This window comes from Dipodomys merriami, unplaced genomic scaffold (genome assembly GCF_024711535.1).
Source record: "Dipodomys merriami isolate MVZ:Mamm:240054 unplaced genomic scaffold, mDipMer1.0.p SCAF_4, whole genome shotgun sequence".
NCBI classification, from domain to species: domain Eukaryota; kingdom Metazoa; phylum Chordata; class Mammalia; order Rodentia; family Heteromyidae; genus Dipodomys; species Dipodomys merriami.
The window spans coordinates 9743445-9760885 of NW_027205603.1; the positions used below are offsets into that span (position 1 = coordinate 9743445).

At 37.5% G+C, this 17441-nt stretch overlaps 1 protein-coding gene across 7 annotated transcripts in view; it reads right to left on the reverse strand.

The window, feature by feature from the left end:
• Positions 1-8566: 8566 nt before the first annotated feature.
• Nebl (nebulette) overlaps positions 8567-17441 on the reverse strand; it is a 99667-nt gene continuing 90792 nt past the window's right edge. For all 7 annotated transcript variants that reach the window (XM_069990479.1, XM_069990480.1, XM_069990481.1 and 4 more), the window contains 2 exons: positions 15093-15199; positions 8567-13530 (listed from right to left, as the gene is read on the reverse strand). In XM_069990479.1, the coding sequence (XP_069846580.1) occupies positions 13354-13530; positions 15093-15199 (284 nt within the window). In that variant the 3' untranslated portion in view covers positions 8567-13353. The remainder of the gene's footprint in view (positions 13531-15092; positions 15200-17441) is intronic.

Sequence of the window (17441 nt, forward strand, 5' to 3'; positions counted from 1 at the left end):
CAATCACAGAAATAAGTACACATCTACTTGGGAGACAGAAATGGGGAAGAAAACAGTTTGAGGCCAACCTGGGGCAAAACAGTTTGTGAGAGCCCATTTCAACCAGTAAAAACAAAATAAAACAAAACAAAAAATACTCAGCATAGTGGTATGCCCCTGGTATCTCATCTATGTAAAACTATAGATAGGCGGATCACAGTTCAGACTGTCCAGGACACTGATGTGAAAATTTATTCAAAAATAATTAGGACAAAGTTCAAGTTGTAGAGCACCTGATTAGCAAATGCAAGCACCTGAGTTCAAACCCTAGTACGACCAATATAACTAACTAACTAAATAAAATCTAAAATGTATAAGACAGAACTTATAAAAGATAAACAACATATCCATCAAAATTGGTAATTTTCTCTGAGTGGCAGATTAATACTATATATAAAAGCCTTAAACATACAGGCTCTTTTATTTAAGACATCCGACATTAAGAAATTTAGCCTAAATAATAATCCAAATTATATTATGAAAATATTCACTGCAACTTTTTAGGAAGGAAACAACTTCAACATCTAAGGTGAGGATTCAATCATTTATCCAATCATATTAAATGCGGGGAAAGCAAAATACCATTTTCTACAAAACAAGCTTTGTTCAAAATCTATGCATATGTATGACAAGTACTCTGAAAAGCTATGCACCCACACTCATAATTTCTGACAGCCAGTGAGTGTATAAGTAGTTTTTCTTCTCTAACTTCTCTGGATTTCTGCAGTGGGGATGGATGGCTTTTGTTATTTAAAATATTATACAGTATTGTACAATAATTGAGTGCATGTAAACAATGTGAAATGATAAAATCAAGGTACAGTTAGAGAACCAACACATTTATTTTTTTAAAAAATAGAAGGAAATAAAAATAAAACAGGCCACACACATGGGTGGCTGATTTATTGCAATGTGCCACAAATCTGAAATCTGTTGCCATCCTGTGGGAAGAATGTATGAGGTATATAAGAAGTGCTTGTTGGTATCACATCCAAACAAACTGATTTAAAGTGCCAGGAAACCACAAGGGGTTTGCTTGTGGGACAGATGGAAGCTTTGTCTGACCTACTGAACTCTTCTGGGGAAAAGAAAGTGTTACCAAGGTAAAACAAACATCCTATGTCAAACCCCATCTCATGAATTGCGCCTTGTGAGCTTCCAGAACCAACTTGGATGTAAGGCAGTCTGTCAGGACAGAATCACCGCCACTTCATGAATGGGTCTCTCTGCCTTGGTGTTATTGATAAGAAAAGAAAAACAAAAGGAAAGTAAGTAAATCCTCCAGCTTCACTTGCTCTCATTTGACTTTAAAAAAAATCACGAATTTTGGAGGCCAGATAGCTAGGCAGTGCATTATCAGTTTCTAACCAGCTTTGCCACAGACAATGCTTCTGACACATGGATTATGTGCAGAAACTCAAAGGCTACTGCGCTGAAAACAACTGCACTTGGCCTGCAGATCCTGGACGGATGTGATCAGATGTGAAGACTTGACATCTCTTCCTTCACTGTGTCTGTCCTGTTTGCTGCCTTGATTTTACAAGCTGTGCATGAAAACATGTGGATCTTTAAAATATATATATTTGGTCTAAGTCTATAACACAGGGCTAACTTGGCCTCTTCCCCACTGGGGCTGCCAGGTGTTCTTATCCCGCCTTTGTGCTTTTCAACACTTCAGGCACCTCCAGCCTTAATCGTCAGGCCCAGGCCAAACCATAAAGGCCAGAAGTTTGTTCAAAATGACATCATTGACAGCAGAAAGAACTCAAGAGAGTTCTTAGGTAAAGTCAACTGCCTGTTCACTAGTAAACCTCCAGCCAGGGTGCTTGCACACCAATAAAGAAAACAGTTTTCAAGATCATGCCCAAGGCCAGTGGAAAATGACTTGATTTCAGCCCATCTCAGCCCATCAACAAAATAGGGAGCAAGCTAAACCATCTCTTGATTGGTGCTGATTCTCTTCATCCGCCTTTTTCCCCATTACAATTTTGCCTGTATTTTTGCAATGTTTGACTCAGTACCATTTCTCCTGTTTTGTGCCATAAAATCCCCTGTCCATACCAAACAAGCTAGACCTGGTTAACATGAAATCCTGCCCTAAACTGCAGTCTCAAAGTCTTCAAGGAAATGAGATACTTTCTAACCTATATTCTGCAAGTCTGACCCATCAATCCTCTGCTTCGAAGTTTCCTCGCTATGATTTGAATGATCAAGGCACGCAGCCTCCTGAGATCACTCCCCTTGGTGACAATAGCTGTGCCACCACAATGTCTTTACTGTGACATTTAAGGAACAAGAAAGGCAACTATAGACAGTCACCTTCCTCATCTCCACTGTAGGGAGATTTCAGTGCAGCAAGAAAGACAGGTTCAGAGGGCAGAGGAAATGCATTTTTATCCACCCTTTAAATGATATACCATTGGATGATGACAAAGCCACCAAGTTTCTCAGACCCTTATTTTCTAATTTATGAAATGATTCAGTGATGCCCTGGCTCCTGAAAATGAGAACAACAACTAGGGTGCATGCTCAGTTAAAGATCTATAAGTCTAAGGGTAATAGGCACAGAAGGGCCAAACACGTGAACATCAAGAATGTGTGAGCACCAGGATCCTCAACAGAATGGAGTGTCTGCCCAGCTCCTCTTTTATTTCCATCACTTGCTAAGTAAGACTTCACAGAAGTTGGGTAATCATGGAGGCATCATGTGACCCGAAAGTCAAGAGCTGTTCTCCAATACGGGAACCACTGGAAAATCAATTGTGAGCATTTTCCAACAAAGGATGAACTCTAAACTTAAGTGCGGTATTATTTTGAGAAAATTACTAAATTGCAAAATCATGAAAGATAGATATGACCAACACAAAGCAAATAGTCCTCCTGAAATGACTGAAACCAAAACTTGGATTCTTTTCTTCCAAGTAAAACTACCAACCCCTGGCCTGCCTCGAAGAAGTTTGCTTCTTCTCCTTTCCTACGAACTCTGCTGCAATCCTACATGACTCTCTTCTGGCACTAGGACTTCTTATTTCTGGTCATCATCTTTCTCTGCCCCAGTCATCATAATACAGGTCCTGTCATCTGTGCGGGAATAAAATTACATTCTATTGTCAAATTCTTTAGGTTTCTATATTATGAAAGTAATATTTTAGGCCAAGTGTATTGGTACATACCTGTAATCCCAGCTACTCAAGGAGGCAGAGTTAGGTAAGACCCTGCTAGCCTAGCTCCAGGCAAAAGCAAGTATAAGATCTATCAGAAAAATACACTAAAAGGGCCAGGGACATGGCTCAGATGACAGAGTGCATGCCTAGCGAGCATGGGGTCCTCAGGTCAAACTCTAGAAGCTCCAAAAGTAAAGAAAAGAAAAAAAGAAAGCAAAGACACCGCATTTTAGGATGCCATCATAATCAAGGCCCTTCAGAGTTCAGGAACGATTTCCATGTTATTTTAAACATTCAACTTTGATATGATACTAAGATTAGCACAATATAACTTATTATTCTTCTACAATAAATATTTTTGCTTGTTCTGAAAACAAATCATCATAGTAGCCCACCTCTATGTCCTTCTAAGGCAGAAATCATAAACATGGAGGACAAAAGATGCTGCAGCCAGAAGGAGCCACCTGGACCACTACTATTGGGTGCTGCAGTACACGCCTAGAAGCCTTTTCAGGGAAGTCATCCAAAATGAGCAAGGTGCTCAGGCTACCGACATTGACAGTGGGAATATGGCTTTTATGCAAACGAAGCTGCATAAAATAGGACTCAACCAAAAGATATAAAGATCTAGAAATCACTTTGTGTTGACACTGTCTTGAAAAAATATATATATACATATTTTTTTAAAAGTCCTCTACTAGGGTGATAGGGACTATGAGGAGTGTGGAAGGTAAGGCATGAGAATGGGATATTAACATTAACTAAGGAATATAACATTCACATATGGAAATATCACAATGGAAGTTATCAATCCACAAATTTAAAATATGCTAATCAAATGGGAAAAAAAGAACTTTCAAGAAGAAAGATGTACAGGGACCTGGCAATTTTTTTTGTCAGATGTGGGGCTTGAACTCAGGGCCTGGGCACTATCCCTAAGCGTTTTTACTCAAAGCTAATGCTCCACCACTTTAAGCCATAGCTCCACTTCCAGTTTTCTAGTGGTTAATTGAAGAGTCTCATGAACTTGCCTTCCGGGGCTGGCTTTGAACCATGGTTCTCAGATCTCAGCCTCTTGAGTAGCTAGGATTCCAGGCATGAGCCAGCAGCACCTAGCATCAGGAAATGTTTGTAAATATCAGTTAAGTGTTCCCCACACAAGAGCCTTCTTTTTTGATCAACTGGAAGATTAAACATGTCCAATCATTAATTTAAATGGCTCAAGGTAGGATGTATAGTCACATTTTCAGGCTTGTGGAGGAGGCAGATTCAATATTTTTGCTAGAATTCTATAAGGTCTATGGTCTACCTCAGAGTATGGATGCATTCCAAATGTATAACAACACCTTCATTGCATCGTGAATAACTTTTCTCTGGGTTACCCAGTTAATGTAGCTTAAGTATCTCATACCAAGGATAAGATGGAAATGGCAGTCCTTGAACCTGAGAAATCCAAACAGGACAGGAGACCATCTTAAACGATGACCATGCTGTAGACATTATGGCAATGAGCCCCCAGGAGGCGCACATGTTTAAAAACACTGGGAGAGGAAATAAAGACACAAGAAACTCCAGAGAAGACATCATCATTCTGCAGATATTGAAATTTTGCTTATATAATTCATTCTGCAGCTTACTGACTCTTTTTTTAAGTAAAATGGTTCATAATTAGAATAAAGCAGTGTGTGTAACACAAAGGTCATGCTCATACATACTGCCTTTTTTTCACCAGCATTTCAATTGTATTAAAAATATGAAAACCTGCCCGCACCATTGAATTTACAATATTAACAGAGGGCTGGAGTATTTCTGTTACTTCCTACCAGTAACTGGGTTCTTCCCAGGTATGCACATCTAAGATGGACTTGGGGCTTTTTTCCACACTGTACTCGGAAGTCAGTTCAAACAATGGCTTCCACACTATTCCTCCTGAGTCTATGCCTCACCCCTCCCCAGCTCCAAGAGCTCACAACACTCTAGGCTCTCCTTCCATGACACCTGACATCATAATTAAGCGACTGATTGCCGAAACACATAATTAGCAGCTTGCTATCAGTCTCCCCCTACCAATAAGAACACCTGAAGAGGAATGTTCCTTTGCTGCATTGCTTGGATAGACTAAATGCTGAAGAAGTAAATGTGTCGTGGCTAAATTAATCAAGAGCTATCACTGAGTAAGCCTTGGAGAATCATTTTCTAATAAAAGTCTGCAAACAATTCAAGCTTCCCTCTGGTGACACTAGATCCTATGTCTTGCTCTTAAGGTGGCCCCAGCCATTCCACTCTTCTTTGCCAAAATTTAGAAATCTATGGGAACATTCTCTAAACCCCTAAACTCCTACCTACTAATAGAAGTTAAACTGATTTTGGTATTCATTATTGCTACCATTCATAAGGCTAGAAAAGCCCATGTTAACTGCTACTTATGTGATTTTACTAAGACATATATATATATATACACATATATATGTATATATATGAAGACAATAAAACTTAAGGCAACCAAAACCAAAACCAAAAACCTAAAGGTCAATCCATGTGACATTTCAATTGTGATATGATGATGCAATTGGTCTTTCCATCCCATTTGCTATCTCTCCGTGTTGCTCTGGGAAGCACATTGTACAATGTTTCCATCATCCATGTATATTGCTCCTTGTCCAGATGAGTTACCCAGTTATTGTACCTGTAGGTATGACAATATGAACCCTGTAGTTCGTGATGATGGATGTGTTTGGGTGCTGTGATCAAACTCATGTGTTAACAAGGCCCACAGTCACTCAAACACATCTTAAGAAATGGAAGGTTGGCATGTAATGGTAGAAAGAAACATAGGGCTTGCTTCACCAAAAGGCCCTGTTGGCACTCAAGAACAGGTTACCACCCTTCCAGAACAGGTAAACTCACACAGGTGGGCCCATCCCTTCCATACTTAGGGTGCGGTAGGGACACTCCCTTGGCAGCAAAAGTGGGTGTCTCTGAAAAGGAGCCACCATTTACAATATAATATAATCACTCTAGATTCAGCCTCTGTCTATATTCCTCTTCACCCGCTGCCTCAAAGCCTCTTCCCTGTCCCAGGGCTTTGTTCTTCGGCATCCTTTCTGCTTTCTCATACCTTATGCTTCCTGTAGACTTCTTTCTCGAGGTCTCGAAGTTCCTAATCATATCACCAGTTTGCCAGCTCACTCTATCTACTGAGCACAGAGGAGATTTAGTCATTTTCCTCCCTAACAGGCAAAGTGCTTGTGACGCAAGAGGCTGGGTCACCCTGAGGATCTAGACAGCTGTACAGAATAAGTGATAACATGGTTATCCACTTAGAACAAACATTGATTGGGGCCACATGGCCATGGACAGAAACCCCTGGGAAAATAAGGGTGGCTAACCAAGGTCAAGAACAGGAAACTAGTTCATGGAAAGAACAATCAGGTAAACCAAGGCTGGAGTAGGGCAAAGTTCTGTTTTCTCAAGTAGAGTAACAGGAGTTCACATTTGCTCATTTCTCTAGTTTGGTCTCTTATCCTCTTTCATGTTTGGTACTGAAAAATTAAATTGAAATAACATGAAAGCAACAAAGATTTTTTTTAATGCTGTGGCATAAGTACAAGATCAGCAACTGGACCCTTGTTTCTCAGTTTGACTTTTCACCTTTTAAACCCATTTCTCATTCTTCATTTTCATCTAAACCTTACTGCGCTCAAACACATAATAGACAAAGGCATGAGAATTTTGCTTGGTACTACAGAAAAAACAAGTAGCAGTTCACCCTTGGACCCTACCCAGCTTTCTGCTATCACAAAACTCTTTTTCAATCACTCTATGTCAAAGAAGCAGATTATACCAAGAAAGGAACAAAACTTCCTTTTTATCTAATCTTCTTGGGTTTTTTTTAAAATGTCTGAGTATTTCTTTTACAATGCTCTAGTTATCTAAAAAACTAATTCCACAAATTTGAAAATTAAGATAATAAAATTACCAGCATGGTGTAGTTAATGTCTAAATTATTTAAAGTCAGAAAAAAGTATCCATGTCTTTTGTAGGCCAGTTTCTAGAAGTAAATTTGTAAGTATGAATGTAAAACAAAGTTTTGAAGGAAGAGAATAATAGTGAATTCTTAAGTACACAAACAACTCTTATTATTTTGTCTTTTCAAATATTATGAGTATGTTTAATGATACCATAAAATATCAAATTCATACTTCTGGAATTTAAAATAGTAACCCAGAAAATTCAAATGGGGTAGAATTTAGTGTTTATTCTATGAGGTTTTTGTCTGCAATGTTTAGCATTGTACAGTTGTGCACCAAAGAGGGACTTTTACAAAATAATACAATAAAGGTCAGATCCAACCTAGTGAAGCATATATGAGACCCAAACTAGGAACTAGTTCACATTTCCAATAATGGGAAAATCAAGGGGAAAAGCAATTATGCTTTAAGATAAATGAGCCATTCTTAGCTGAAAAATCTGAGTACCCTCCCATTTCATGTACTCAAATTGTGCATTTCTGTTTTGTGCTCCAAGCTGTTTCTTTCATCTTATAAATGTACAAAAATTAGAATTGTAGTACTGAGGGCATGTGAAGAATTTAATCTTGAAAGAAGTGAACTACAATGATGCTTTATTGAAGCACTTTGATATAAAATCAGAAAGACACCGAGCTTGAAAAGGCATCATATTGTTCGCAGTTCATACACAATTAATTCAGGAGAAAGGAGAAGACACTGTGAATGAATCCCCAATATAAATGCGCTGGAACCCGGGCATATCTTTGATAAATCTAGTATTCAGGGTATTATGAGGGTATATTACCTGTGGGTAATGACCTGTCCTCTAAGAAACCAATTGAGAGCCAAGAAATAGAATCATTCTGTTAAATCCTGCATTTATTTAACAAACCAAATGTATAGAGATAGGGAGTGAATGTGTTATAATGGAAGGAGGACACACAATGTGAAGTCCCTGAAGAGAGTCTCTGGGGGAGCTCAGATCTCTCATGGTGAATACTTGCACAGACCATAGGAAAGCCACAACTGACACACCCATTTAAGTCATTTTTAGGTAGATAAATCAGTGATTTGCTTCTACTTCAGTACAAACAGTAACGACAATGGTAGCCTTGAAGAGTTTGTTAGTGAGTACAGGGAATACGTGAGGTGTTAGGCTTCCTGTGTTATTTTAGTGCCCAACCACTGTATTTTATATGAGGATAATGTATTATCTGACACTTACTGTGACATCTACTAACACATAAACTCGTTTGCATAGGTTAGTACTTTGTGTGGTACAATGTTCGTTCCTCTTATCTACCAAGGCTTAAAGATTCACAGTGTAGAGGGGAAAAAATGAATTAAAGCATCTCTACTAAAATATATTTTAATAGCTGGTGTTAACAATTTGCATAACAAAAGCCACATTATATTCATCACATCGTATCATTCTGTAAGCCCCATTCCTTTGAAAAACATTAAGTGTTCCCTTCAAAACTGGTAAGCTCTCCAAGCTCATACGGTTTTAGAAATTAATCATCAAGCACAGTTGTACATATTTGGAAGTAAACAGAGTCAGGCTTTACAATGATTCAAATTTGCAGTTTTATCATTGGCCAAATACCAACAGTTCTATGCACATCATACCTGCTACACACTGGGTGCTGCTTCCAAAATGTTCAGCAGTTCATTGTATGAACACAAAAGAATGGGACTGCAATGCAGATGTCCCTTTCTCCTCGAAAGCAAATCATTCTTAACAGCAACTGGATTACAGTAATGTATACACTATGCAAACTGGATACTATATAGCAAACACAAAAAAGCAGATAAAGTTTCCATGAATATACTGAAGTCAGAGAGACAACTGGGGAGGAAATCTGCCCATGGATCCATCCAGACCTGTGGGATCTAATAGTGTAAGCATCTTGAGATGACATTCACATAGCCTCATATGATGCTTTGGCTTTTTTTTTTAATTTCCAATAGTTGACAGTTAGATGCTTAAAAACAGTCCTAATGGGCATGAACACTTCAGAATAACACTTCCATTTTAGCACCCTTAAGTTTGTTTACATAGCTTCCTATTTAACTAAAGATATATTGTCATTGGCCATGTGACCCAACACAATCACTATCTAGCCACATCTCAGATTATAAGAAGCAAAAGCTAACATATAATTAACATAAAGTAAAGCTCATTTATGTAGGTGAATTCAGCCTCATTAACACAATAATTCTATCTTAGAATAGGTACTTTAAATTCCATTCCTAAAGTTACTATTTATACATATCAACTATATATAAATCCCCAAAGAACTTTCCAGAAATAGATGGAAGAAGCCCACATTTTCTAAAGCCCTAAATCTTTAAGAGGGAAAATACAATCAGCTATCACCTATAATACCTGTCAAGGGAATCTCACCTTCCCACCACAAAAATACCAATTATGTATAATAAAATATCACTCTAGGATAGGCAGAAGCTTGCTTGCTTGGTTTTCTTTCCAAGACCATAATGATAAAAAGGTTAATTAAAAAGGCACCTGCTTTTATATCTACCTATATCATAAGTTTGGTATAAACTCTATCCAGTTTAATAGGGGTATGCTATTTAAGATCACAGCCATTGTCTTTCTCTTTTCACTGAATACATTCCACTGCAGATAGAAGAAACTAAAAAAAGGAAGGGCACCTCTTCAATTTCTGTTTTGAAAAAAATCTTCCTAATTCTTAGAGCATTCTAAACTTTAGTACAGAGAAGGTGAGGGAAAAGAAGACTGTACTAAAACTGGCAAAAGTGCATCCTCGTCATCTTCAAGCAATATACTAAGTAGCAAGAAAGGGGCTGCCTCACTTCATCAGCATTCATGCAAGATGCTTATGGAAATTGTGCTTCAAATTCTTGTATGGTGTATGGAGGATGGAAGGCATGGCAAGATCTAGGGGTTTCATGGAGAGCCCACACCAGATAAAGACTTCAAACTGGGCTACATTGCAGATGTGCAAACTGTAACAGGACACAAAGAATTCATTTTGCCATAAACTAGAAATAGAAAGCTTTCTAGAGAACAAGAATTAGTTTTTTTTTAAAAACTTCTACTACAAAAGCTTACAAGAAAAGCAACATATTCTGTTGCTATGCTTGCTTTAACAGTAATATGATCCACGCACAGTTTTGTATTCAGAACCTTTTAAAAGTGTGCCAAACTCCTTTTATGTGCTTTGGTCAGAGAGGAGAACGTATCGAATTTCAGAAGCAGGTGAGTGACCTCTGCTTGGCATTTACATAGTCTTCTTTAACTTCAATTTCTAAAAGGCTTGTTTTCAAATTCTTCCTTAGCTGTCAGTGTTATGTATGCTTTATCTGTTATGTATGCAATAGCCAAAGTGAAGTTGGACAGGAGGCATTTGGAAAGTGAAAAGGTGTTCAAGAATATCTTTTTTTGTTAAGTGATGCTGACTTTGGTATGACGCATCTCTGTTTCCTTTATTTTGCTAAGATGTTTAATGTCCTGACAAGTATTAGAAACAACACCAACACTATCAAACTTGCAGCCTCCAGAACATGCAATGTCCTGTTCAGCCTGTCTTTATTTAAAAATAAGTGCCTCCTAGTTGAATTCTGGTCTGCTATTAATCCCACAAGTCATGAAACAGAAACATCTTGCTTTGCATTTATATGAAGCTTACTTAAGGTTTTAGGATACTTATTTCCTAAATGTGTGGCGACTCTGATATCCAGTGAATGTGATCTTGAAATCAGCTAATGAGAAAAAGCATGAAATATCAACTGCTACTTTATGTTAACTTTCCTAATTACAAGTTGGCTTCTTTTGAGCTTCCTATACATGTTCTATTTGTCAAAAATTGTACCTGTCCTATAATTAGTCCAAATTTTAATCAACAACTACTCTTTTTATAAAGAAACACACACACACACACACACACACACACACACACACACACACACACACACACACACACACGAAAATAGTCTGGGGAAACAGAAAGACATACTTAACCAAAAGTGAGCAGACTTACTGTCCTTGTTTAGGATGCACAGATTTTTGCAAACTTATTACAAGTTCAATTTGTAAGTCTGTGTGCAAGCATTAAATACGGAGTCAATCGATTCAGTCACCACTAGTCTTTTAAATGATGGAAATGGGTTAGGCTTAGTATGCTGTAATTTGTTAAACCCTTTCCAAAAATACTAGTTATTCCCCTAAATTTTTGTCCTTTCAATTTCATATAGCCACAGCTAAGTGTAATAAAGCTTCTTTTGCTGTGTTAACCTAATACCTGAAACTAAAGATATTCAACAGTATGTACTGACTGTTCAAAAATGTGAATGGCTTTTGGATTAGTTACCTTTCAACAGGAAGTGTTGTGCAGGATGTTTTATGAATATATCATAAACATATATCATGTTTTCTTGAATATATCATAAGCAGTAGGTATCTCCAAGATCCCTACGTCTTAGTGCATTTTTGTAACTGCTTTTCTCAGTGCAGTGCTATAATCACATCCTTCATGAATGTTACCCTGCTGTAAGTCATGATACAGGGCACAATCAGAATGACAGCAGAGTTGCCATGGGACAGCAGGAAAAAATAGGGGTGACATTTCACAAGCAAGGGCTGAATGTGTATACATGTGGCTGGAAATCCACCAGATGATTGCAAAGACACTCAAAACACAACAACCATTCTCTCTCTCTCTCTCTCTCTCTCTCTCTCTCTCTCTCTCTCTCTCTCTCTCTCTCTCTCTCTCTCTCTCTCTCTCTCTCTCTGTCTCTGTGTGTGTGTGTGTGTGTGTGTGTGTGTGTGTGTGTGTGTGAATGGCCTTTGAGTCTAAACTGAGCAATCTCTGCTGATATTCCTATCTCATCCCCTAAAGATGCTTTAGAAACAAAAACCAGAAAATGGAAAGGAAGTTTCTTCATTCACTAGTCTTTAGTGGCTAGATTTCTCTTCCAGAGTCCCAATACTGTTTTCCAAAAGAAAACAGTGGTGCCAACTTCCTGTGGACTCAACTTGTGTTTACCCAAGTTGTGACCAGTATGTTGTGTATCTCATTTTATCACTGGGTTTTATGATCTTTCCTTCACTTTTAAATCAACGGCGGCAATAAGTCAGCAAAAGCACTTCAGTAAATACCTAAATCACTTATTTACTAGAGTATATGTATATTTCTTCTAAAGTGTTAGTCCTTCAAAACTAGAGTGCAATACAGCAGGAAAATCTCAAGCAACTTTTCAAAATAGGTTTTCCTGATGAGCTGGCAACTAGAGGAAAGGGCTTGGAGATAGGAGCCATACTGCTGGCATTAATAACAGCAACAGGCAAGGAAACTGCCTATGTTACAGAAGCTTGAACCCACGTGACATGCAACAGGGCAAAGGCTACTAGGGAAATAATACAGATGACATCAATTTTTGCCCTTTGCAAGAATAGCTGTGAAGTTATTTGGTCTTAACATTCTGTGGAACCAAGCATGTGTTTCGATCGACAGAATGTAAATGGAGAATAGGATACACTGTGGTACAGATGAGAAATAAATAGACCCAGTTGGCCTAGGGAACAAGGATATTTCCTGTTTGGTCCCCTAAGGCCATCAGTCAATATAATTTTACCCAGACTCATTCTGCCATTGCTTATATTTATTAGATTAGGCAATTTTTACCAGTGTTAGAAATTGCCTAATGAACCAAAAGCTCAACAGTTTTGGGGTTTTTTTTTTTTAGTTATCAGCTGTGTTACTGAGTTAAGAGATTTGGATTTCAGTGACTTGTAGTGACAGCTATGAAGATTCATACACGTGTTACATTGAGGGGACAATCAACATCTCTATTAAAGTCTACAAAAATACATTTCCCAGAAGGGTTCAATAGCCAATCAAAGGAAACCACAAACACAATTAGCAGCACCAGGTCTCCAGACCTAATGATTCTGTTTACAGGAATTACTGAAAATGCTGCTGTTTTTCAGTCCAGAAGTCATCCATTCTTCCTGGTACCTGCATGTCTAGTTGTCAAAGGAAGGGTGTATGTTATTGTAAAATAATCGCCAAGTTGTCTTAAAAGTATTTTCTATCTTTTAAAAAGATTAAGTGTAGAATACATTAGAATAAAGCTCAAAGGGCAAGAGGAAAGAATTAATTCACAAACTCGATGTAATTCGCCGGGAGCATGCCCGTCCTCCCGGTCCTCTGTACGGTGCCGTACATCCAGCCGTCATCAATGGGCTGCACATTGACGATGTAGTCACCATCCCGGAAGGAGACCTCATCTTCATCCTGGGCACTGTAGTCGTACATGGCTCGGTAGGTCCTCTGAGAAAAGAAAGAAAGGATTGGGTCGTTGACTATCCACATCGTCACCGCGACCAGTTCCAGTTCCGGTAAATCAACACAGGATCAAACATCTGGAAGGTTTTTAAAGCAGGTCTATTTTCGGAAATCTGTTCAACCAGAGCCTAGCATCTCACTGTCCTGATCTCAAGTTTCATTTTAGTCAAGAAAAGAGATAGTATTGGAGTGTTAGAGTAGAAACAAGGACATACTTTAGAATTGGTAGGAAAGAGAATGATGAAAAGAATACATACAATGGCTCATCTGACAACGACTCCACTTTAAAATAGCAAAGTCAACCTTTCCTCACACCCCCACTGAGGTTTCAGATTCACTCAAGAAAGCTTAGATTAGTTGATTCTCCCCTGCCTCATATTCTTCAGAGAATAAGACCTGCCATACTGACAGACAGGTCCCAATCCCATTGGCTCTTAGTCCCTGGTCCTCCAAGCAGAGAAAAATGACTGTTTCCTAAACAGATACTCATAATCCTTGTTTCCTCTTAAAATATGCAAGGCAGAATTAAAAATCATAATATGCTTGATAGTTTCACCTATCACAGTGACCTTAAAAAAGGCAATATATGTATATATATAAACGTTCTGAATGTTGAAGTACTTATTTTTTAAAATCTTGTAATGAGAAAATTTTAATTGAATTTTCCTACATTGGTTATTATGAAGGCTAAGAATTTAGCTAATATTAAACATCAGAGAGTCTCAGAGGCAAGAGTATTTGTTGACTGAGGAAAGTGGCTTTCTAGCCTTGGAGTCATTGAAGATACTTTACAGTTGTGAAAAGTCATTTATATCTAAGTGTTCAATAAAAGCCAAGGGCCAGGACAGAGCCAGGAGAAGCAAAACATAATGAGACTAGATGTTCCCATGCGTTGCTTTCAAATATGACACTGAAGGAATAAATCAGTATTTCAAGATTTCCTATGAAGGGGATTTGATATTTTAAAATGGATAGTTTATTAATATTTTAATAGGTGCACAGTAATTGTACAAATTATAATGTAGCACCTCAATACATGTATGCAGTGGGTAATGATCAGTCAGGTAATGAGCAGATCTACCAGCTCAGAAATCCATCATACTTTTGTGTTGAGAACATTTAGACTTCTGTAGACCATATGACTAGCATCCATCAAATATCTGAAGCTTTGTAGGGCAGAATTAAAATCATAGTTGGCTAACACTGATCATAAAAAATGTACTAGAATATGTCTTATACTTCTTATTGTTTGGTTTAATTCTGATTAATATTTTCTTTTCTCAACTCTTCACCCCTGTAAGGTTTTTACTTCTTCTGAAGAGGCTATATAAATAGCAACAGGCAATCACTTATGCCTAGACAAAACAGTCAATGGCAGTTCAGCAGTATGCTACATGTACTTACATTCTTGTGGCAAAATGGGAAGATGAGACAAGAAAGGACACTTTTTTCCCCCAGTGCTGGAGATTGAACTCAGAGCTCTAAGCAAGTGCTCTACCACTGAGCTATACTTCTGGCCTAAAGGAACATTTCAAACCCATACTTACTAGATTTGGTGAGTGCTGCATTGACCTCATGGATGACATACTGGTCTGATGCATGTACCCATAGCCTTGGGAATGGCTCTGCTGATAAGCTCCAGGAAGGACAGGTGCTGCATACAGAACATACACACATAGAGTCCTTAATATTGCCTCCTAGTAATCCTTCCCATCCCTTCACCATGAAGCCATGCTGACAGGCTTCCACCTTTTCAGCAGCAGTTGGAATGTGAGGAACTCTACTGCAAACAAGCACTATATTAGTCCAAATCACAGTAATTAAAGACATAATAGAAAATCCATTTATCATGCAGTTCTATTTTTACAACTAATTTTATTGCTCTATTATAGATGTTATATAAAAACAACACAACCAAACAATGCAACAAAATAAAAAAAATCCCAGTCATGGGTTGTTTTATCCACATCATTCTTCTAAGACATTTGCTAAAGTATAAACTGGAGTTGAAAGAGATTTAATTGGATTTCCCAACCAGTGAGAAAATATCGCTGTTTACACAGAGTGCTTATCATTACATAATGGGTAGTTATTAGTGGCAGTTAACTGAGTGTTAGCAAAGATGGTAAACAGAACCTTCGTTTAGAAATATATTTTGTTCAACAGTCAATGAAAAGTCTGTACCTGTTGAAGAAAACTTGATTGGAACATAAGAATTCTACTTTTCATTTTGATTATAATGAAGACTAAGTAAATGAGTTCAGGGTATTTTTTCATTAAAATCTAACAAAATAGACCACTCAAAGAATTTCATAACCAGCTTTCCATGTTAACAATAAAAACGAAAATGGTGTTCATTCAGCTGTTACTTCCTTACTTCTAATTAAGACATTCAAAAGACCTAATTTCTGTTATAATAAACTCTGATTTCCTCAGAAACCAACAAGAAAGCTAGATTAAGCACACACACACAATCAAAAATCATGTATACTTGGATGTTTGTTTCTATGTTTTAGCATTCATTACCAGAAACATGAGCTATAAGCAAAAGGTAATTTAGTAGTATACCCTTTATTACATTTTGAATAATTATATAATTCATTAAAGCTGTATAATTCATGCACTATTAAGTCCATAATAGTTTGACAATTTGTTTACTTATAACTGATTGATTTATTCAGGACAGTTTTATGATGAAAGAAGCAGATTAAATTCTTGAGTGTAATAAACAGTTAATATTTAGTAAATGGAAACTTTGCTCTAATGATCATCAATATTTTAAAATAGTTTAATAATCAGAAAGTTATAATACATTACTGTGTTGTCCTGATTAATAATGACATTAGGTTGAATGGGACCTTCATCTAGTAGTTCTTGAGTGCATTTATATTACAATGTTGTTACAAATTTTATTTTCTGTTTTTATATGGCATTAAAGAGAATTTCCCAATACCTTTACTGGGTTGGAGTGTATTTTCATTATTAAACCATGATTAAACATCAAACGCTTCTGAAAACAGCAGTATTTTAAAATTACCAACTCAATTAAATATTTAATGTCAAGAGATGTCAAGGATATTTTTGAAAGCCACTCATGAAGGAAGAAATAATGAAATTTTCATAAATATCTATGTTGTTCCAGCTGAGTGGAAGGGGCTTTTCTGTATGAGATGCTAGAAGTGCTGATCCTTCTCTTATTCTCTCCTTCAACTCAAAACAAACACTCATCCGCTCATATGAAGCTGAGTACATTGCAGTCACAGAGTAAGTCTCCCTGACCTCAATGAGAAGTCATGGCTGTCCACCAAGTTCAAGGCATACCAGCACGACAGGAATGACAGCATGATTGCTCTCCCAGAGTCACAATGGGCTTCAGCCACTGGCCCTTTCCCCAATTAAACAAAGATGACTGGATGTGCAGGGGTTTTCCAATTAAATGCCTAGATCAATGCTTTGGGCTAATACCCTACATTGCTAGTCCTAAACTTGTTTCTAACCATTGAAACTAGTCATTTCTCCATTAATTAATTTGAGTCTATTTAAAAATTTCAAAGAACAAATACAAATGCCTCTATTCATTTGTTTAAAGGAAAATAAATAAATTCTAGCCAATACTGTGAATCTTACATTTTTATGTATTAAGTTAAGTACAATGGGCTTAAAATACGTTGGGGGGAAAATCTTTCAGAAAAGGACAATGAAAATTATGCAGTCCCAGAGTCTGTGATATCTTTATGCTTTCATTTGTACAGCACTACCCCAATTTTGTGCCCATAAGTATTGATAACTGAAGAATGTTACTTATCATTCTTCTCTCTTGGGCCTTTGGAATCTGTTTTGGTTTCTTGGGTTTTATTTTTTTGTCAGTCATGGAGCTTGAACTCAGGTCTTAGGCG